This window comes from Astatotilapia calliptera, chromosome 10 (genome assembly GCF_964374335.1).
Source record: "Astatotilapia calliptera chromosome 10, fAstCal68.1, whole genome shotgun sequence".
NCBI classification, from domain to species: Eukaryota; Metazoa; Chordata; class Actinopteri; order Cichliformes; family Cichlidae; genus Astatotilapia; species Astatotilapia calliptera.
The window spans coordinates 23,474,807-23,497,563 of NC_137431.1; the positions used below are offsets into that span (position 1 = coordinate 23,474,807).

Below are 22,757 nucleotides of genomic sequence, written 5' to 3' on the forward strand. Positions count from 1 at the left end.
TTACAGCAGACAATGTTCCTTCAATCTTCTAAATCTGTGTGAATTGTAGCCTCAGTTTTCTGTTTTCAGCTGGTGTGCTCTTCTGCTGCAGTAACCTATTTGTTTCAAGGTTACATGTCTGAGCTACTGTTGCTCTATCAGCTCAAAGGAGTCTGGCCATTCTCTCACCTCTGGCATCAGCTGGGCATTTTCTCCCAGAGTACTGCCGCTCACTGGATATTGTCCTCTGTCCACTCTGTAAATGCTAGAGATGGTTGCATGGGAGATTATATGCTACCATGTGATTGGCTAATTAAACATTTGGATTTACAAGCAATTGAACATTTGTATCCAATGAAGTGCGTGGTGAGTGTAACAAACTGGAATGTTCTCGCTTCAGTTCCTCCAGCTTTAGCACTGCTGCAATGAATGACTGAATTTGCTATACTATCTAACATAAGTTACATAAAAACATCCTGTATATAGTCACACTCCTGCGTTCTCCACAATACTTTCTTTTTAATAACCTTTCCTTGTGTGTGTGTGTTTATATATAGAGGAGTTGACACTGGATTTTTAATCCCACAAATCTTTTTTTAACCAACTGTTTAAAAAAAATAAAATAAAATTATATCATCTGACAGTCTTGATGCGTTTTCCAGTAGAACAGGTGGTATCATGTTACAAAGAATCTCCACAACAATCCAGCAATTATAAAATCTGCATTTATTTACAACAGTGGTTCCTTCTGAAAAAAATTTTATTCATACAGTCCCTCCACACAAATAATGTTATGTAAACTAAGGCAGAGAGTCAGAGATACAGAGCCAGTAAACGGTAAGAAAAGAATTGTAAATGTAAATACTTCTGATATAAGAGAGATTAAGCTGTACCTGATTGTGGACCTGATTCAGTGTAAATCTGCAGGCCAACTGCAGTTAGCTGATGCAAACTGCTCCAATAAAACCGCTCCTCACTCAAGAAATGATGATTTTGAGCTGCAAACTAAGTAGAAAATTAAACAGCTAGAGGCATCTTACAGCAGACTGAATTGTTGCATCCCCTTAAAATGATGTGAAGAACTATTGTGTAAAAACCTAAATTATTGCTATTGAATACCTAAAAATTATAAAATGGTTAAACCAAAGGCTTTTATTCACCTCCCAAAAAAAGTTAACATATATATTTTTGGGTTTAAGCTCTCAGTGCAAAGGAAGGCAAAGTTTAAGAAAAATAAACCTCTGTAAGCTTAGCAAAAACATAATATTGCACATTGGTTAGCATTTACTGCATGTTGCATAACAATTCAAATTTAACTCCCCTCTATAACATCCTGAAAGAAAAACAAAAACAAAAACAAAAACCAAACAGCTCTGGCTTTGTCAGTTCCCATCCAGTGTGACTGATTTCTACAGTAATGATACAACAGAAAAAATAACTGAGCAATACTGAAAAAAAAAACAACAAAACTTGAGTTCCCTTATTAGTTAACAACGAAATCTTAAAAGAAACCATTAAATTCAAAGATACATTGCATTCAGCCTTATCCCTCATTTAAAACAAAAAAGACACAAAATCATCACATCCTTCATTCCATGATTAAAAGACAAAGTAAATCAAAACTATATAGGGGTAAGCTGTATAATGTTCTTTGAGTAAAAATAAATAAAGGCAAACTTTGGCAGCAAAGGCAAAGTAAGGCACAGAGAACAGGAAATAAAAAAATAAAAAAAAAAGATTCAGTAAATCAAAACATTTCTAGAGGAGTTTTTGGTCTTATTTGAAAGATAACCTTGAAAAATTAAGGTAAGCAAGTACTCATTTACTAGGTCGTTAATATTTATAGCATTCCTTGTTATCGTGGAAAAAATGATCTCTGGCTGGGTGCTTTGGAAAAAAACAAAAAACCTGTTGCCTAATCATAAGGTGGTTTTTCTGAATATTTAATCATTAAAACAGATAATTTGGTATCTTCAGCTCACCCCAATAAATGGCCTTTGTATCACATTATTGAGAAATCTGAAGCATGCTTGAAAAGAAAAAGAAAGCAAACACTGTATGGGAGTAGATATTATGTCAGGGTGTCTAATGACGCACATCAGAACATGAATAAAAACATAAATATTTACTAAAACAATAAAGAAACCTAATGGAAGGATCAGTATTCTGCCATTACTGGTAAAGCAAGAGAAAAAAAAAGAAGGCCAGCAGGCAATGGTACCAGTGGGTGTGTATACATTAGTGGGCAGAAGATAATATTGTGTAATGTCACAGCATCTGTTCTCATGTGGTAGTCTCATCTTGATACGGCATAAATTTGGAGACTCTGTTGGGAGAACTGGGGTTTGGACAGTCGGAACTCTCACTCATCCTGAAGAAAGCCTCCTGCTCCTTTTTCCTGGCATTCAGTTCATCTTCAAGGGCCTGGGAATGTAAAATGCACAAGTTTACCTCACAAAGATGTAAACTTTTGCAATGTGAACAAAGTAGAAAACAGAGCACTAAAATCATGAATTATTTGATATATCAACGTTCCTGTTATATGATTGGGAAAGCAGTTATTACATTGTGTCTTGTACATTTAAGTACTTAACTACTACTTTGCTTATTGAATTGCATGGCTACAGCAAAATATGTTATAAGAATGAGCCTGGAACCAGAAAAGTGGAGCTCAGAATGAAAACACTCTCAAAACACCAGAGCAAAAATACCGTAACCATAAATGTTTTACAATTGTTTGCATTTATTACAACTTTAGTAAGAAAAAGGGCATTTTTTTATCTTTATCTCAATTCACACAGAGCACATTTCAGTGTGTTTTTGATGAAAATTCCCAGTAAGCCTGCTCTTAAAAATATAGAAATTACTATATTGGAGTCTATTTTGGGAGTATCTGAGCCACAAAATAGACTCCAATACATTTTTGTTTGTAAGAAATTGTGAGTGGAGACAACATACCTTCTTTTTGGGCTTCAGTTGTTCCCTCCAGTCCTTCATCATATAATTGTGTTGCTCATCCAACATTTTGAGCCTCTGAGTCTCATTCTCAATCAACAGGTGACATTTTTCATTCTGCAGCAGAAAATGTGCTTGTTAAGCAATGTGGGCTAGTTATTATGTTCATTAAGTGTCCTCTATATTCTTTGGAAAAAAAAAAAAAAAACTACAAATAGATTTGTAATAAAAATGTTTTATTAAATTTGCCCTCACTCACCTGTAGCTGCAGCAGCTCTCTGATATTGCTTTCACACTGACCAGTCATCTCCCTCATCTGGTTCTCGTGCTTCTGCTGCTGATGCAGCCTCTCCGCCTTCTGCCGCTTCTCCTCCTGCTGAGAAAACTGGAGAGCCACGCATGGAGAAAGTTAATAAATAGTTAACTGAATGTGTGAATATGGAGTAAGAAAGCCCCTCTGTCTCACCAGTTTGATCTTCTCCTTGTCCTCTGCAGCACTGCCCGATGAGGTAATGCGAAGGCTCTTTTTGAACATGGTCATTCGAGTCTTTGACTCACTGCGCTGAATCTTAGGCAGTCGGCTCTTCTCCAGCTGCTGGTTAGTTTTCAGGATCTCAACCATTCGCTGATTGTAACTCTGCATCTGTTCCTTTTCCTGCAGGAAAAAACAACAACACAGAATTGGTTAACTTGATTTTGTCATGTAATCATGATTTAGGTGTTACCAAGTTGTGTGTGCAAACTTATTGTGGCAAGATGATATCCACTAGTGTACCTTCTCATGCTTTTTGAGAAGCTGATGCCTCTGGAGGAAGTACTGATCTTTCATCTGCTGCTTCACCAACTGATGTTTCTCATAAAGGTTCTTCTGCTCCATGTCCCACATCGTATTTTCACGCTCTAATCAAATTTAAAAAGTTGACACTGAATGAAATCAAATGGTAACTACAGCAAGGATGGGATAAACACAAAATGAAGAAAACAAAGCTGAAATTGTTACTGTGATTCTGTTTGCTTTACGGATGTTGTACCTCTGATTAGGCTTTGCTTCTTGTTAAGACAATCCCTCTCCAGGTCTGCAATCTCTCTCTTGTTGTTGGAAATGATATTCCTCAGTGTGATGTGCAGATAGTTTTTCTGAGCTACAAGGAATTTCTCTTCCTAAACAAAGGAGAAGGAGGAGAAATTGAGGAGTGGGTGAATAATCAGACAAAAATCAGCAGTTTCATGCAGGTGCCGTTTCCCTTCAAACAATCTACACATGCCAATTACCAGAAGCCTGCAACCAACATAACTCAACTGAGAAGCATGCCATCAGTGTTTACATCTAGTCTATTTCCTGGTAGATGTATACTTCTATTTGCAGTGATAAAGTTGGTTAGTAGTTTGATAGCAAAAGAATAGTTCTTAGATATAGCAGCCATTTAACCAGGTTCATTGTTTCTGAAAAAGGAGCTTTCTCCAGTGCATTCAACATATTTTTTATGATCACGTCACAATTGTAAATATTTCCAAAACTGAGCAACTTGCACCACCAAAGCAATATAGACTGAAAAATAATACTAAATTTAAGAGTTTAAAAAAAATAAATTTGTTTTAACTGAGCTGTAATTATGCATCAAAATGGCACAAATGACCTAGCATCATACCTCTGACATCTTCATTTCTTGGAAGGAATTCATCTTCTGTTTTAAGGTTTCTTTACGCTGACTTCTGGGCAGCTTATCAACAGATTGTTTTACCTAAAAAGAAAATACACTTCAGTAATTAAACCTCAGACATCAGAACTTCAGAAAGGTATACAAAAATCAACACAGCTGTGCAGTCGCCGAGGTTGAGCACTGAAAGCTTCCTTTGACTTGCACCCTTTCTTTATGTCCTATTGAGATCAAGTGGGCTTAAATAAAGGCAAGAATATGTGAAATAATTACTGGTTATTTTGCTTAGGTGCACACACACACACACTTTACCTCCTTTTTCTTTAGTTTTATTTGGTCCAGGAATTTGTGATAGTCTCGTTCCTGTTCTGCTTTGATACGCCTGGTTTCTTCTTTCAGTTTAACTTTGTGTTCTTCCTCCATTTTCTCAATTGCCTGCTTCTGGTTCCTCTCCAGATTCTCCAGCTCTGTATCAAAGTGCTTCTTCTTGGTCTAGGACACACCAACAGGCGATATGCACATTATAATTTTAGCTGATGGCAAACAAGGAAAATGTTCCTAGTTCAAAAGTTTATTGCAACTGAAACCATCCCGATTTCAGAGTGTTTTGCATATTTGTCACACTTACATGTTTCAGATCGTCAAACAAATTTTAATATTAGATAAAGATAAGCCAAGTAAATACAAAATGCAGGTTTTAAAGGATTTCATTCATTTATTAAGGGAGAAAAGTTATCCAAACCTGCCTGGTCCTGTGTGAAAAAGTAAAAAAGTAATTGCCCTTTGACCTTCTTAAATCATGATTAACTGTGATTAACCACATTTTTTGGAAAATACTCTGGAGTGACGAGACAAAAGGTTTGAGTTCCATTACATCTGGCATAAAACCAACAAAGCATTTTACATCCTACCAACAGTAATATATGATTATAGTGTGACGGTCTGGGGCCGTTTTGCTGCCTCAGGACTTGGAAGACTTGCTGTGGTAAACAGAACCAGAATGAATTCTGCCGTCTACCAAAACATCCTGAAGGAGCATGTGTGGCCATCTGTTTGTGACCTCAAACTGAAGCACACTTGGGTTCTGCAGCAGAACAATGATCCAAAACACACCAGCAAGTCCACTTCTGAATGGCTTAGGAAAAACAAAAAGCTTGTTTTTCTTGAAGACTTTGTTGTGGTCTTGTCAAATTTCTGGTCTGAATCCGATTGAGATGCTGTGGCACGACCTTTAAAAGGAGGTTCATGCTCAAAAACCGCAATGTGGCAAAATTACAACAATTCTGCAAAGGTGATTACTCCACAGTACTGTAAAAGACTCACTGCTAGTTATTGGAAATGCTTGATTTTTGTTGTTGATGCTAAGGGTGGCTCAACAGTTATTAGGTTTAGTAAACAATCACTCCCCCCCCCCACCCCCACACAGGGCCATGTAGGTTTGCATTTTTCCCCCTTAATAATAAAACACTTTCATTTAGAAACTTCATTTTGTGCTTTCATATGGTATATTTGTCTACTATTTAAATTTGTTTGATGACCTGAAACATTTAAGTGTGACAAAAATACATACGACCATAGAATTAATGCAACAACTGTCTGACTAAGTTTTAGCTAAAGACGAAAATGCTGTTGTTAAAGCTGTTAGAGTAATGTGACTCACATTCATCTCCTGGTCAAAACGTCTTTGTATTTGTTCCCTTTGTGTTTCGAGTTTGGCATTCAGAGCAGCCAGGGCTCGCTGCTCTTCCTTCTGCAACAGACGGAGCTCGCGCAGCTCCTGCCGCCTACAAAAAAAACAAAACAAATGTATGTATGTGTGTAGCTAAGGACACCTAAAATAAATGAAACTATGTCAGGTAAGATCTACTATAACTGGTAGCAAAATAACACAAGTGCTTAAATTACAGGTTAGAACTTTATCACAGGTTAGATCAGGCCACGGCAGCAGAAAAGTAATGAATAAGAGAGTAGAATAAATTGAGCTTACTTTATAATAAAAACTATGTTTATGCTGGCAGACCACTAACAACACTCTGAATGGTGCAAACCCAATGGAAGCAAAAGAAGATGCAATTTTTGTTCAGCACCGAGTTTCTGAAGATTATTTTCACCAAATTTAAACTAAGAATGATATCGAAATATTACTGCAGCCATAGGTGCAATATCATAGTCCCACCACTAGATGGCAGGAGTAAAACACAGGAACTCACTATGCTTCAGAGGAAGTACAGAAATCAGTTGTTTCAAATGCCAAATACAGATCACCTGAACTTTGACTTAACGAATAAGTAATTTCAGAAATTAAATTTTCCTCTCAGACCAGAGACCAAATTACACTTTTTCCAATAACAGTTCTAATCTCAAGGGACTAAATTCCCAAAGAGCAGGATGACTTAAATAGTAAGAACTAAAACATAAAACAAAAATAAATAAGTCCCAATCCAGTGTTCACTGTGTCCTGAGAACACAAGAGTCCATGCCTCTCATTTAGAGTGAATGAAAAATGGCTTAGCTACCAGGGAATAATAAGATCACCCACATACCTGAGGAATCTCATCTCCTCATCTTTCTTCTCATCGTCACTGATGATCTTGGAGGTGGTCACACTCACCTCCACACCGTCAACAACAAACTTTCTGGTCCGCCTCAGAGTCTTATCTGAAAAGTTCTGATAGGTAGACAAAAACACAGAAAAGCCTGGTTTTAAACTCAGAATTAAACCTTTTTTCATGTACTTTGAGTTTAAATGTTTTTTTTTTTAGTAGTTAAAAGTAGTACTACCAGATTCTTTCACTTCCATAGCATAATTAGACTCTCGCAATAGACAGGTTTTCTTTTTGTGTGTGAAAAACAATTTGCAACTTTACTTGTAAAATCTCTGTGCTTATATCAGCCGCAATATAATTTAGTCACAGAGTTGTTTTGTGACTCTTGTGTACTGTGACTGTAAGGAACTACAAACACCCCAATATCGCCCCCCCCCCCAAAAAAAAATCTTCAGATCACTCACAGAAACTATTTTCATGCAAATTCCTACGAATTAACTTCAAATATTTCAAATGTGTCAAGGTTCATCTGTAGTGTAGTCTTTATCTGTTAAAGGAGAGGCTGAGTAAGTATGTATGACAGTGTGTATGTTTACATGGCACTAATATCCTGTATGGCAGGTTCTACTGTAACAAGAAGCAAGATGCTGATCCGTTAGCATAATGGAGAGCGCCATGGAGGTAGTAACAACATCGTATACCAAATATGGCACCATGTGACTTGACTTCTCAACCTTCTTCAACAAGAATACTGGTTAAAGGCCTTCTTTATCCAGACTTGTGGATCTTCACATTGTCCGAAAGGACATTTCTAGACATTCACCCACAGAGCAGATGACCTTTTTCTTAGCCAACGAAGGTTTGTTCAAGTTTGCTCTAGCTCAAAAAGCACAAATCAGGCAGTTCAACCAAACAATGTGCGATGATGTAAACACACATTTCCTTTCAGTCAGTGCATGAGCCATAGCGTATTGTAATTGCAATGCAAAACTGTCACGGTTAACTGGAGCATGTGTAACTGAGAAGTTACGCCTTCTTTGTCCCCTGTCCAAGTCATCCTCCAGGGACAATATTTGCAAAATGATATGAAAGGGTTTACTCAGCAAACACTGGGAAGTTCTGAATGTCGTCACTTCCTGGTGTATAAATAGTTCATATATAATGAAGAGGAGATGAGACCAGAGAACTAAAGAGAGCGTGAACGCAAGACAGAAGGTATGAAGACAGTAAGAGAAAATCCCAATACTCTCAAAGTTATTTGTGCTTCAATTAAAATAAAAATGAATACAAAACTAAAACAAAAAGCTAATGACAGTTTTGCTTTCACTGTTACATAGTGAATAAGAAGTTATCGCAACTCTTCCTCTTGAGAGAATGATACAGATCTGCCTTGAAATTAAAAAAAAAAAAAAGAATGATTTTATTACAAAAAGTAAATCAGAATTATTTTATGTAAACAATTAAGTTTGTTTTATCTTTTAATGTAACAGGGACTTTCTTGTTTGAAGTACTTGTCTTAGATGTAGGCGAGCAGTTTTTTTTTTGTTTGCTTTTTGTATTGTCGGCTTATTTCTGGTCTTTTCTCCATTTTGTTCGAAGAAAACAAAACAATTGGCTGAAGATTTTAAAAAAGAAAAAAAAGAGTAAATATATTAGCACAAAAGGACCCTAGGAAGGTGTTCCCCACTCAGAGGGAATTATTTTGGTTTGCACAAACTGCTGTTCGCCATAACAAAGCTTCCCCATGAAGCCAACACAGCTGAGCAAACACGCTCCATATGAATCTGTGTGAGGCTCCTGTCATAGCTGGCAGCTACCGGATGCTAATGTTGCACTGCTCAGTACTGTTGAATCATTTTCTCCGTAACTGACACACTAACGATGACAATAAGTCTATGTGCTTGTGTGTTCTGGTGTGTTATTAATCGCACATTTACACCAAGATGAAAGGATATATATTCATCACTCTGCATTTCAGCTGTGGCGTTTATGTTTGAGTTCATCTGTGACTGTGCTGACTCCCTGTCACTCTTCATTCACACAAAAACAAAAAGAGTAAACAAACAAAAGAAAAAACACATGTAGCTCTCACACACACCCCATGGATTTATAAGTGCATGTGCACACTGATGTTTGCACTCATTCTCTCATGCAGAAACATAGAAATCATATTAAAAAAACAACAAAAAAAACCCAAGAAAATAATAAAAAGAAAAAAGCTTATAGGCAGACTCGTCTGGTAAATAATCTATTATTTAAAAAAAAAAAAACCCTGACATGTCGAACAGCCATGACTCCACACCCAGTTAATAGGATTTTAATCATGGTCAGTCCATAAGCCTCCAGAAGCAACTCACTGACAATGGGCTGCATAGAAATTTCCACTCACAATAGTGAATGCTGAACTGTGCCCACACAAAGGCCACCACTGGTCTAGATGAACTGAAAGTGTTGCATATTTGGCTTCTCTTTCCCAACGTCTAGCCTCCCAATCGTCTCACTTACAAGGACTGTCAGACATGGATTTGGTGATTCTTAAGCAGAGACAACCTAATATCCTTTTTCAAGCTGGTAAATCAAATAAATAGTCATTTTGGAGATGCCCCAATATGCTTTGTCACCAATTCAGTCCAAACTTGAGAAATAAATCCCAGCAAACCTCACAGTCAATAAAAAAAAGTTACTTAAGTCCTCATGAATGTAAAACTTTGAGTTTCCCTAAGTGCAATGTGCGTGCAAACCTAATGGGAGACAGGCAATATTCTGTGTCAAACTCCCACACCCTAAAACGACACAATGCTGTTTCAGTTCCGCTATGAGTGCAAAGAAACACTTCTTTTTTTCCCCCCAGGAGGGGTTTTCCTACAGAGCTGCCCTCTGTACATCTTTAACACTTGAGCACTGGTTTTGCCATAAAGATATGTTCTGCAAAAACACTTTAGAGAATGAGGGATCTATCTTCTCTGACCATTCCTTTCTGGCATTTTAAAAAGTTTGAGTAAATGAATCATATGAAAATTCCTTTAAGTACAGAAAGCTTTGATCTGTGTTGGCTCACCCGTGCACTAATGGATGTGTTCTCCCTGTGGACAGACAAATCCATGCTCTCAGATGCCATGCTGCCTGAATAGGACAACTGCTCAATAATCCCTCCATTGAGATAAGATGAACCAGGATCAGCATTTGCTCCCATTGGTTTCTTCTCAGGGGAATCCTCTATTAGGCTGCCGTTTGCTACCTGGGTGGGAGCAGAGGAAGATGCAGGCGAAGGTACAGGAATCGAAACACCACTTGAAGTTGGCAATTCTCCATTAGCTGGGATCTTGGGGACCTCTGGTTCTGTTGAACCTATAAAGTTTATCGTACATTCCTCAGATCTCTCAGATTCCATATCAAAGAGAGATGGTGGCTGTTCTGTCTCTGGGGTGTCTCCGGCAACCTAGAACAATGATTTTAGTATTAATACTAAAAATAAATAAATAATCCCACTTCATAAATATACACGAGCAGAACAACTTTCAAAAAATACCTTTTCCTCCTCAAGTGTGGGTGTACTCTTCCCATCCTCAATACCAGAGTCTGAGAAGGTAGTCTTGGTTGAGGACTCACTCTCAGATTTCTCAGACTCTGATTTCTCAAGGATTTCACCCATTTTGTCTCCCACCTCATCTGGATCTTTCTTATGGACATTCTGCCGTGGCAGGGGTACAGGGACTGCCATGGTGGAGCCTGGTTCTTCCTCTGTTGATGTATCTGGCTGGTTCAGCTTCCTGGGGAATGGTACTGGTGCAGGTGAAGAAGGTGTGGTAGGGCTTGGGGTGTCCGGGGGCTGGTCACCTTCCAAACTGGTCTGACTAGTCTGGCATGGCTCCTTGGCTGAGGACTAAAGGAACAGAGAAGTGCTGTTAGGCACTGGTGTGACAAAACATTTCATGTTCGTAAGACATTAAGTCATGGGTGGTCTCCAAAATGTTAATGTTTTCAACCTTTGCTTCTGGTCCAAACACTAATGGGGAAAAAAAACATTCAGGCCGTCCACCTTTTTGCTAAGTAACTTCAATCTTTGCTTTAGTATGAATGCAGTCATTCCTGTTTTATACTTGCACATTGCTACTTTTAAGTGTGGCTTAGATAGCTATCTAATCTGCAATGGCGAGGTAATAATTACAGAGGTGAAAAACCTGCGTAAGTCAGGACAGACTGCCAGGACCTGAGAGTTAATGGCATTATCATTATCATTGCTATTATGAAAATCTTGATGCGAAATAATTCAGTGTGCACTCTTTCATTTTTGCATACAGCAGTGCGTTAAATGTATTTTATTATGCAGACAAAGCTGCACTTTACGGTGTCAAAAGTATGTGAAACACCTGCAAATATGCTGCAAAACCAAAACCCAAGACTAACAATCTTAGATAAATTATATTACTGCAGTTAGCATGTACACAGGTAAGGGAATTACATCTCAGAAGCACCCTATCAAATCAGACTAGGAAAGAATTAACTGATTATGCAGCTCAAAGAAAGCAAAAAACAAAAACGCCAATCATTTAAATGATATAAATTAATTTTTTAAAAAAGAAAATTGCCATGCAACACTCATCAACATTAACCAGAAATAACGTAATGTTTATGTGCAAAAAGAAGATATTGCACAACTATGTATAACTGCACAGTCATATCTCAGACATGTGAGACAAGAATTCTACATATGTGCACATCTCTAATCAGCAGCTCTGTATCAGGAACAGTCTCTTCTCCCTCAGGTCAAAACAAAACAAAAACCTGTCTTGATGACTCACAGCTTCACTAATGTCTAAGCAAACATCACTTTCTCACTTTGTGAGATATATATAGAAAAAGAGAAACTGTCTGGTTACTGCTTGTTTCGAAGTCAGCAATTTGTTACTGTATGTGTGAAAATGTTCCTGCCTGCAAATGAGAGGGAGCTTTATTTGTGCTTTCTTAAAAGAGATAATAAAGTAACTAATGATTTTATCAAAAAAAACCAAAAAAAAAAAACCAGCTGGCGTCATACACAGAGAAATAATAACACAAAGTAAGATTTTAAGCAAACCATCTCGTTCAAGTACCATGAAATGTGGACCAGTGTACTTTGGCAGCATTTTAAAGGGTGGTCACACAGATCATTGATTTGATTTAGTTACTTTATATAAAGATAGCTGATTCATCACACCTGCTTTTAAATAACTTTCCTTTCAATGATTAATGTACAACAAGGTGCATAAAGAAGACCTCCTACAGAAAGCTATTCCAAATACCTGTCCAGGTAAGACACTGTTCAATTGTCTAGATGAGAGTGTTTACTGTTCCACCATTTTCCACCAATTTGCACCATCAGTATACTAGAGTCACCCAAATAAAATAAAATAAAATAAAATAAAAAGACCCTTGAATGCCACAACATGTACAATAAGGAAGTACAATGTAAAAGGCCATTTGTCTTCATAGAGAAAGGACAAAAATGTATGAAAACATTTGTCTGATTACAGCATTTGTAAGAGTATTTCAAGGATCCTATAAAGACCTGCTATTGCTATGTAGAAATCCCCATGTTTTTGATTAAGGGTCAGAGTATCTTGGCTGAACAATAAGCAACCTAAAATAATTTACTCCTTTAGGGATTATGAGGCAATAGCTGTTTCTACAGGCCAAAAGCAGCACCTATATTTAACCATGTGCGGGTGTGGGTGAATGCCTGTGTTCCGTCTTCTGTTCCTTTGTTTGTGCTCAGGGCAGGCAGCAAACTGCACTTTCATCCTATGTTTCTGTCTAATCTCCAGTTCTCTGTGAATTCATGAATGACTTCAGTGGAATAAACCATCAATCCTTCTGCAGAAAGGCTATATTTAGCAAAATATGCTTTAAGAGGAGGTCAACGAGTCAGGACTACAAACGTGAGGCTCGGTGGTTAAGAAGGAACCTACGTGCTGGGGAACACATGCAGGTAAATGCACGCCTTTTTGTCATTATGTGTGCAAGTTGCAACTTAATTACACAGTCTGGACACTGAAATTAAGGGTAATTTCCATCTCACTGTGTGGTCTGACAGGAAAATGAGGAACGTCACAGAAATGCATTTACTTGTAAAGTCAATACCACTTCTACGTCAAAATGCATCCATTTTCTGTGCCATTATTATGTTTTTAATTTAAATCACAACATTAATAAATTAAACCAATTGAATGGAAGAGCATGGACTGCCCACTCTTGTTTTCGAAACACCAAAATAAAAAGGACAATGATAATGAACAGGTTTGGTACCACAGTAAGGTCCATGCCCTCGTCTTCCTCTCCTTCCTCTCTATTGTCTTCAATTTCCTCCATGACTTCAGCCTTGACCTCAGCCACCAGCTCTCTCAGCGGACGGTTGGTCGTCACCGATTTCACAAAAGGGTGCTGTAGATAGGAGAAGAGACAGTTATTAAGGCTGATCAGAAATTTATTTTAGGGATAAATACTATAAACACTACGCATTTAGTTATTGCCTAAGAGTGAGGCTGACTAAAAGGCTTACAACCATGAAGCAATATTTGCACAAAACACAAGAACAGTATTTTCCACAGGTTTAAATAATTAGCAGATGACACCATTCTGCAACATCTCAACTTTCAATGATATCAATTTCTTTTCAAATAATCTGTAAAACTTTAAAATACAAAATGATGGATCAAGTGAAATAAAATTCTGGTGCTTAAAAACGATACACTAAATGGAACCGGAGTAGAAGACAAGACAACATACTTTCACTGCTGGGAAACTCTATCTGACACCTGCCAGTTCCTGCGCAGCATTAACAATGGGAACATCACAATACAACTCTCCACTTGAGGCAACAGTTTATTCTAACAGAATGCACCTAAAATAGCAACCAGTCTTCAACTCTACTATGTCTAAAAAGAAAATGCATGTTTCCCCGTGCTTCAAGTAAGGCAATAAGAACGCTGTAACAGGAATATAAAAAAGGCAAATTAAAAGTTGAGTGCTGCAAGGATAAAAAGCTGATCATCTATTATTTAGATGCTTTGCACTCCTGTGTAATTTAACTGGAACAGCTGACAAAGGGGAAAAGTCTGCAAGGGGTGCTGGACCATGAAGTGTGTAGAAGTCAGTGTGTGTTGTGAGCCTCCACAGTTGTAGGTTCAGGAGCTTGCTTGTCCTTGAGGACAGCATTACGCTTGAGTTTTAAGCTTCTCCAATGACAAATAACAGTCAGCTATTGCCTAATGAGATGTACACAAATGAGTGCCATTTGACTATTTGTGAGGCAAAATATGAATGCATGGATAAGTTGTATGCTTAAATGCATAGTGTCTACATTTGGATGTCATGATTCTTTCTATGTCAGCCCATTTTATGGCATCAATTGACAACATGAGCAACATAAGATAGAGTTTTTAAATCTCAAACTATTGCTGCACAGCCAGCCCTTTTTGATTTAGTGATTTTTGTAAGAAGAACATCAACATGACTGATGCAGCAACGCTGGTTAATTAAAGACAAACTTCAACTGAAATGGCTCCGATTTCAGCAACCACACGGCCACATCCTCTGTAATCAGCCAACAGATTTATCTTAAAGCCATGTAAACCTGTGGCGTAAACAAGGTCACATGAACATATGGTGATGGCAGTGAATGCTTCAATAATAATTCAGTTTGTCATGTTTGGTAGAGGCAGTGCTGCAATAAATGCATGTTTAAAAGTGAAAGGAGCTAAAATAAACTCAACTTCTGTTTCCACTATCTCAATCCGAAAATTGCAGAGAGAGGCTTTTTGGAAGTAAAATTTCAGACATGTTTTAGATTTACATTAAGCCTAAGCAAGGTGAAACATTGGAGAAAAGAGTTTTAATGTGAGAAGCACTACATTAGAATTACTCCAATTCTGAGAGAAAATAAGGCATCTTATTCTTTTGACATGTTACACATCCAACAAGGTATTTAAGGCTGGGAACTGGCAACTAATTTCATAATCAACTCATGGTTGTTGCTTTCTAATTAAATTAGAGAACTATGAGAAATGTCCAGTTACAAATTCATGAAACCCACAGAAATATCAAAACATCTTTATATCAACTGCTTTAACTAAGAATCCAAAATTTCTGATTTAAAAATGTTTCTCAAATGTTAACAAAATCAAAACTAACTTATAAAGCCATAAAAATGACTTGAAATAAATTCCATTATGTCAATTATCTAATCATTGTTGCTTTAGTAAAGCTCTTTATTTCATTTGAATGCCTACTGAAGATTATAAAAGATATTTTTCTCCCATTGCCATAGAACTTATGAGGAATGAGTATGAGTAGCTAGTAACTAAAAAAGTAGGAGTAACTGTAGCGTCAAGCACCTACAGCAGTAAACCTCTGAGAAATCTGCTTTAAGCTGTATAATCCAATAAATTATACCAGACCTCCCATACTCCAGGTAAACACATCCTCACTGAGGCAAAACACAGGGCAAAAAGACTAAGTGTTAGCACTGGTGCCTTGTTACACAGATATAGATGTGTATCAGTGGATATATGCACCATTTTATAGGTTTCGCATTGCTTTAGACAGAGAGGGGGAGATTTGGTGCGCATGGCTTTGTATAAAGATTAAATGTGCACAATATGGACCATTAGGTGACTAGAAGAGAAACCTGCAAAAAGGTCAGGTGTACATGCACAGGAATAAAAATAAAGTGTATGCTTTTGTCCCTCCATCTTTATGGACAGTTTTAGATCTTGAATGATGTAAATTTAACTAGTTATAAAATTTTCATTTTTGAAGGAGGGTTTGGCAGTTAAGACGGTTTTTAGGGTTAGGACTTTAATAAGTTAAGTTAGGGGTAAGAATTTTACTGGGCAAGGTGCAATTTTGGTACTCAACTGACTTGACTTTTATTAACCCAAATTTAGTACTTTAGGACAGATTTCTGTCTCAAAGAAGTTGTTTGCAGAATTAGAAGATTACACTTTTGTTTAAGATATACTCTATGAAGTTTAGACAACCAAGATTAACTCAAAGTTCTACTTCAGAAATGTTTATATGCTTTCCAGGGCAGCTCTGCCAAAAACACCATAAAAACCCTGCACATGAGAAACTATGGGAGGAGACGCTGGATTCAATATAATACTAGTCATCCAGACGGTCTCCCGGCCAGCCACACACCCACAGTGACTGATACTGTGTCATGTTTTTTTGTATACATTCCTTACAGCCGCATATGTGGGACAGACGCAGAGTAATTATGGCAAAAAAAGGGAAGAGGTTAAAAAGATGTTTATAACCAATTCTTGTTTCCTGTGAAAAGCTTAGTGACAAAGACTTTGCAAAGCTTTATTTTTATATCCCTTATTTAGTCTATCCAGCACCAGGGATATTTTTTCTGACTTTTTTATTCACCTGTATTTTTCCACATCTGCTCACTTCACCCTAAAGCCTGTAACATATCTGACGGTAACTGCCGGCAAAGTGACATGATGCAACATCCATCACAAAGCCTCAATCTGACCACGCCCACAAGTGCCTACAGCTGTTAGGAGGCAGTGGACATGATAAACATCTAAAACTTGCAGCACAGCACCAAAAACTGGGCCGCGCCTGTCTCTTTCCCTCCCCACTAGAGAACACATGGAGAATTCCCTGCAGGCCTGACTAGGGTTTTCATCTTTGCCTCGCTCTAATTGGCCAAAGGTGGCAAACTCAAGTTAATCCTGGCACACCATTGGCTGAGAGCAGGAATGTAAATAGCTGGCAGCTCCTCAGCTATGGGATGCAGACAGGAAACTGTGGCTCTGAATTTTAATAGACATTGCTCTTGTTCTGTAATCCACACCCTGCTCATGGCTTTGCTCATTCTACTGGCTCTGAAATCTAGAGTCTGATTGAAGCTCGTCTTTAGATATTTGCATTTCATTGCCACAACTTAGAATTACCATATGATGATGCCTTTAATAATCAAACAGCTGCTTAGAACCATGTCTGCCCAGGATCATATGTATAGTGAAGTCTATAAAAGGCATCAAATAAGCTTGCTGACGAATACAAAATATGGTCAGAATCTGAATTCTGTTTCTGAGATGAATAATGTCGAAAACATTTTTGTAGGGTAATATTTTTTTTTGAGGGTAGGGTGGGGGCATTCGCGAAGAGGCCAAAGCTTCTTATTTCTTTTGTCCTTCCCATCTAAACCTTCAAGGATATTTTATGATAGTGTCTTTATTCAGGATCCTTTACCATTACATTTTGGCTACTGCACATTTTCTACCTAATAATTTTTCACTTTTACACTATCAATTTCTTATAAAGCGTTTCATTTTCACCTGCATGCCTGTGCCCGCCATGGAACACCAACCTGGCACAGATCACTGTATTCAGGTCTTAAAATAGAAGATTAAACTGATCTGTGTGTGTGTGTGTGTGTGTGTGTGTGTGTGTGTGTGTGTGTGTGTGTGTGTGTGTGTGTGTCAGTACAAGACAAAGACAGAGTATGATGTTCCATTGTATGTCAAAGTGCAGCACTGTATAATATTCACTACTATTCAGTTACACACAGCATCAAGCCTACCTCCAACATTTGAGCTGCAGTTGGGCGAGTCTCTGGGTTTTTATCCAAACATTTCCGCAGGAAGTCATTAAATGCCTGTGACCTTGAGTAAATAAAAGAGAAAAGAAGTAGTGAAGTGAAGAAACAGTTAAAACAAAAAAATAATTTTAAGTAACATTTCCAACCATTTTAGACCATCTTTGTACGCAGCTTTGTTGTGCAAAAAAAAAAGAAAAAAAAGAAAAGAAAGAAAAAAAAAAAAAAAGGTCTCAGCAGGAACAATGAATCAGCGGCCCTTTCTAAATCTCCCTCTACCTGATAACTTCACTTTCACAGTAATAAATTCACTGCTACAGCGCATTTAATCTCATTAAAGAAAAGGTAGAAAAAAATTACAGTTTGGCACTCATTTAAGTGCAGCCTCTGCTGGAAAATGGTTGGCATGTGGAAAAAGGGAAGGACAATCTGATGCATGACTGTTTAGAGCAGATTACAGTATACCAAGTGTGCAAAGTACTTGGAAGTGATTGAAATTAAATGACTTGTTGAAATCTAGACAGGGAAATAAAAGTCCCCGTTGACTCCACTTGCCATTTTCTATCGTGTAGCTTATGAATCATGGAGGCAGGTTTCAAACTCCCCACTTTCTGGTTAACAAATTCCTCTTCGCAGCCTGTACATATTATGCTAGACGGTTGCAGGCCAAATGTGCAACAGCTGAATTCAGATTCTCACCATTTCTTTGGCTGCTCCAGGCTAGGAGGCTCAGACTTTGCGATCTTTAATAGCACCCTCATGGGATTGAGCTCGTGGTGTGGGGGTTCAATCTGCGCAAGCTCGATCAGAGTGATTCCCAAAGACCAGATGTCGGCCTTGTAGTCATATGGTGCATCCTTCATTGTCTCACACATGACCACCTCTGGAGCCATCCTGAGACAGATAAATAAGGTTAAACATTAAAGATTGTGGCATGCAAACTCCTCCACAAACGCATCACATGGTTCAGCACATAAATACTCTGTTGACTAAAAACATGCAGCTCCCCATGGGTTAAAAAAATAAATAAATAAATAAATAAATAAAATAACAAAGAATCTAAAATAACCATCAAGATGTAATTAAGTAATAACACATACATAAATGTAATATAAATAAGATACAAATTTTGACTAAGTGTAGTCAAAAAAGTAGCATTTTAGATTAAGTTTTTTTCCCTGATCCGATCAGGACTGTACACAGTTATGATTTAATTGAGCTGGGACGGTGGGGATGAATGATAACCTGTTCTAGTAAATGTTTAACTGTCATATTGGTATAAAGGAAGGCTCAATGGAACAAGGTTCGCTGGGAATCATTTCTAATTTGGAGGAGCACTATTTGACAAGAATGAAGGATTGCAATGAATACTGACTGTATGCACAGTATCATTTTCTCTCAGGTATTAAGTGCTGTGAGCAGTCAAAAAGGGTTGACCCACTAATTTTAAAGTTCATAGATGATATCTTCACAAGTGCTATGTATATGAATTATATTAAAGTAAACATTTAATATAGTTGTTTTGCATAACAGTAATAGATTTACAGATAATGTTGCAAATCAGGGAGCAGGATTGTTATATGATAATATGGGATTTAGAAAAAGTAGAGTGTAATTTATATAGTCATTGAAGGCATTGAATGTAGCGTACTAAGCCAACCCCCCACCCCCAGTGTTGCTGACTGAAACTGTAAACTTACCAGTATGGTGTTCCAATGAAAGAATCTCTTCTTTGCAACGTTTTGGTATTTTTTGCAGACACACCAAAGTCAGCTGCATGAAAAAAAGAAAAACGAAAAGAAAAGTCACGTGATGGAGGAAAGACGTTCACTAGCATTTCACAGAAGGAAGGAATGAAACCAATTCAAAAACTTCCGGCTTTTTTTTTTTTTTCTCACAACCACGCCCATGAGGTAGACAAATACTTTTTAGCTTGTAAAGCCATCCTGACTGTGTGATCTTTGGAGTTACAAATCCAGAAACAGTAAATTTATAGCAGTCCTATTTCCTTAAAAAAGTTGCCAGATTTCCAGATTACAGGGGTCTTGTTTTCACTTTAGTTTTTTCCTCCCGCCTGTCAGAAGGAATATCATGTGTACCATGCCGGGGTTAGAGAAGTGCTTGGCAGTAGCGCTTAGATTTTGCACACAAGGCAGCAGGGTCACATCTTCAATTACAAACTGGCATGTTCTATTATGGGTTCTTAAATGACTTTTGGTTTTGTAGACTACAATTCAAAATCTTTGGCTTCACTGTCAAATGCATCACTTGAAACAGTCTGAGCTTTTGCAGCAAGGATTTCTACATCTCAGAGACATTGAAATTAAGCAGTCCTTTTATTTTACATTGAATAAGAGTTAACACTATGTTTTTGGTAAAAACAACACAAAACAGATTAAATAGTTGTTCATTACCTACAACAGGGCTCTCATTATGTTCTACACTTCCAGGAACTAGTGCACAATAGCAGGTTTTAGCAGGAGTCCCAAAAGAACAGAAGTAATGTTAGTGGCAACCTCTATGCTTTTATCTTTTACCACTTCAATTATGCCCATTAGTCAGAGTTTATACTCCTCAAATTCGAGGGTCTAAGTGTCAGATGCTGCTTGCTGCCTCTTGAAGCCAATTTCTGAGTTTTTCCTTTGTTCCCGCTGCCGCATGTCTACTACATTAGGGTCCAAGATTAACATCACTAATTCAGTATTCGACAAAATATGTAATATGCTCATCTTCCATTACAGTGCTGAACAATGTTTTCTTTGCATAACATTTTGATAGCAAAATGAAGTAGACCATTGACTTTAGAATTTATTATGACCCAAATAATTATTACATGAGATCACATTGACCTTTAAACGTCAAATTCTAATCAGTTGATCCCTGGGTCTAAGCCTATTTTAAAGACACGTCTCAAGGATTTCCTGATGAGAATAAAATTACAAAATTGTGATGGGAGACAGATGTAATCACTGACTCACAAGCCCTCACTGTTCACAGGTTATCATCATCATCAAAAACTGAATTGAAATCCACTGAGAACGACAAATGTGACGTTGTGTTTGAGAAAAATCTGTGTGAAGGTCATCACTGTAGCAAGTCACTTTAAATTCTGACCAGTACTGTAGGGAGTTGTAGCGATTCTTGTGAATTGACGGACAAACGATGGATACAACAACATGGCATAACCGGATTGGCAAATCGTATAGGCTAAAAATAATGTTTCCTTCATGACGATAGCAGGAAGGCATGATACCTCTGATCCAATATTCATTTGCTTTTGTTTTTATCGTTACCTGGATACAGCAACAGGAATTATGAGCAATTTTTTTTTGCCATCATCAACAATTCTTGGCACTGGTCACAACTGCTGTAAATAAGTTCGTAAAAATCATTAAAGACTTTTTTTAATCCAAAAAAGAACTGCATGAATGCTTCATGAAGATCAGACATTTTAGCTGACCTCAAAGATAGTTTAATTGCTGTCTTGTTTGAATTAACATGTATTTAGATAAGTTTGAAGACCGTAAATGAGTCCATGTCATGACATAATGGGTTTACAGAGGCAACTCCCAGTGATTATAGGCAACTGTGGTGGAGCTGGAGAAGAATGTAAGCAGGAAAGATTCTTGGCATGCAGCTTAATGAGCACACTTTTTGACAAAAATGTGTCATATGAATTTCTTTTTTTTGGTCTTAGCTCAGTAAAAATGATCAGAGAGTCAATCAGAGTAAAGAAGGTAAAACATCACGCCACAAACAGTTATCTAAAGTTTCATATCTGAGGATCCTAAATGTTATGCAATCATTTAGACAATTCAGCACTTGCTTACCTGGCACTTAGACAAAGCACTGCACTAGAACACAACACTTCAATCTAAAACAAACTAGAGTGTGGATCCAACTTTTGTCGTCCAGCCATAAAATATGAAGAATGTGAGGAACACTTCAAAAAGCCAATAAATGAATAAAAATATGCAATGTTCTCAGATCACAGTTTTCCCACACAGTGCTTGCGATTCGCTGACAGCAGCAAAGGAGGAGTGCAGGACCTCTTACTGTGCATGTTATGTGTGGCATGCATTTATGTCAAAGAAACAATGAACCTAAAGATTAGCCAAGACCCCAGAAATAACCTTCAATAATCAATGTGAATGATACATTAATCTGGGAATTAGTCCCACAATAATTAATTTAGCAGTAAAATGCAACAGTTGAAATTCACAAATGTTTTTTAAGAGGTTAAAAAACTGCTCGAGTCAAATAAGAAAAGCAACCAATACTTTGTATTAGTCTGTACTATATTTTCTGCCTGAATATCAAATAAAATCTCAGTTTTCAAAACAGTACTGCAGTTTTCTGACTGTTCATACAAATGTGGTTGCAAAAACAAAACATCATTTTGTCCACCTTGATGCCTCTATAATAAAAAAAATGATCAATGCATTACACTCTGCTAGAAATGAAAAACCTGAACATCACAACATCTAAAACTAAACACTTACCCAGTTTGATGTCACCATCCAGCATTAGGAGGATGTTACCAGCCTTCAGGTCTCTGTGGATGATCTTCAATCCATGGAGGTAGTCTAGCGCCTCCAACATCTGGCGACAAACTACCTGAATCTGGGGCTCTGTCAGCCCTCGATCCAACTCTGATATGGGCAGGAGAGGAGGAGAGGTTAGAGCAACAGAGACGGAACACTGCATCCTTGTAATTCATACAATCATGGCAAAATAAAGAGTACAGAGCTACCGTGTGAGCTCCATGAGAAAAAAAAAAACAACACTAAACCCACCATAGCAGATCAGGTAGTATTACCCGATAAGTAATCCCAGATTAGAAAAACCTTCACACATCCAAGATAATCCTGCCCTGTAGACTTCGTTTCATCTCTGTCTGTGTTTGGTTAGCTGCAGATGGGGTGCAGGCAGTTACGAGGATGTGGATTACCCAGTGAAAACACCAGGGGGATTTCCCACACAGGAGGACTCCACTATGTCTGACTGTTTCAAGGCTTCAAGGTCAAA

The 22,757-nt window shown here is 37.7% G+C and overlaps 1 protein-coding gene across 1 annotated transcript in view; it reads right to left on the reverse strand.

Annotated features, from left to right (window-relative positions):
• Positions 1–684: 684 nt before the first annotated feature.
• stk10 (serine/threonine kinase 10) overlaps positions 685–22,757 on the reverse strand; it is a 38,163-nt gene continuing 16,090 nt past the window's right edge. Inside the window, exons 4-20 of the mRNA XM_026183152.2 lie at positions 22,232–22,381; positions 19,430–19,502; positions 18,429–18,623; positions 17,715–17,796; positions 13,424–13,558; positions 10,668–11,021; positions 10,197–10,577; positions 7,136–7,260; positions 6,253–6,376; positions 4,905–5,084; positions 4,584–4,676; positions 3,966–4,095; positions 3,710–3,834; positions 3,401–3,589; positions 3,194–3,319; positions 2,938–3,051; positions 685–2,403 (exon numbers count right to left, since the gene is read on the reverse strand). Coding sequence (XP_026038937.2) covers positions 2,263–2,403; positions 2,938–3,051; positions 3,194–3,319; positions 3,401–3,589; positions 3,710–3,834; positions 3,966–4,095; positions 4,584–4,676; positions 4,905–5,084; positions 6,253–6,376; positions 7,136–7,260; positions 10,197–10,577; positions 10,668–11,021; positions 13,424–13,558; positions 17,715–17,796; positions 18,429–18,623; positions 19,430–19,502; positions 22,232–22,381 — 2,717 coding nt within the window. The 3' untranslated portion in view covers positions 685–2,262. The remainder of the gene's footprint in view (positions 2,404–2,937; positions 3,052–3,193; positions 3,320–3,400; positions 3,590–3,709; positions 3,835–3,965; positions 4,096–4,583; positions 4,677–4,904; positions 5,085–6,252; positions 6,377–7,135; positions 7,261–10,196; positions 10,578–10,667; positions 11,022–13,423; positions 13,559–17,714; positions 17,797–18,428; positions 18,624–19,429; positions 19,503–22,231; positions 22,382–22,757) is intronic.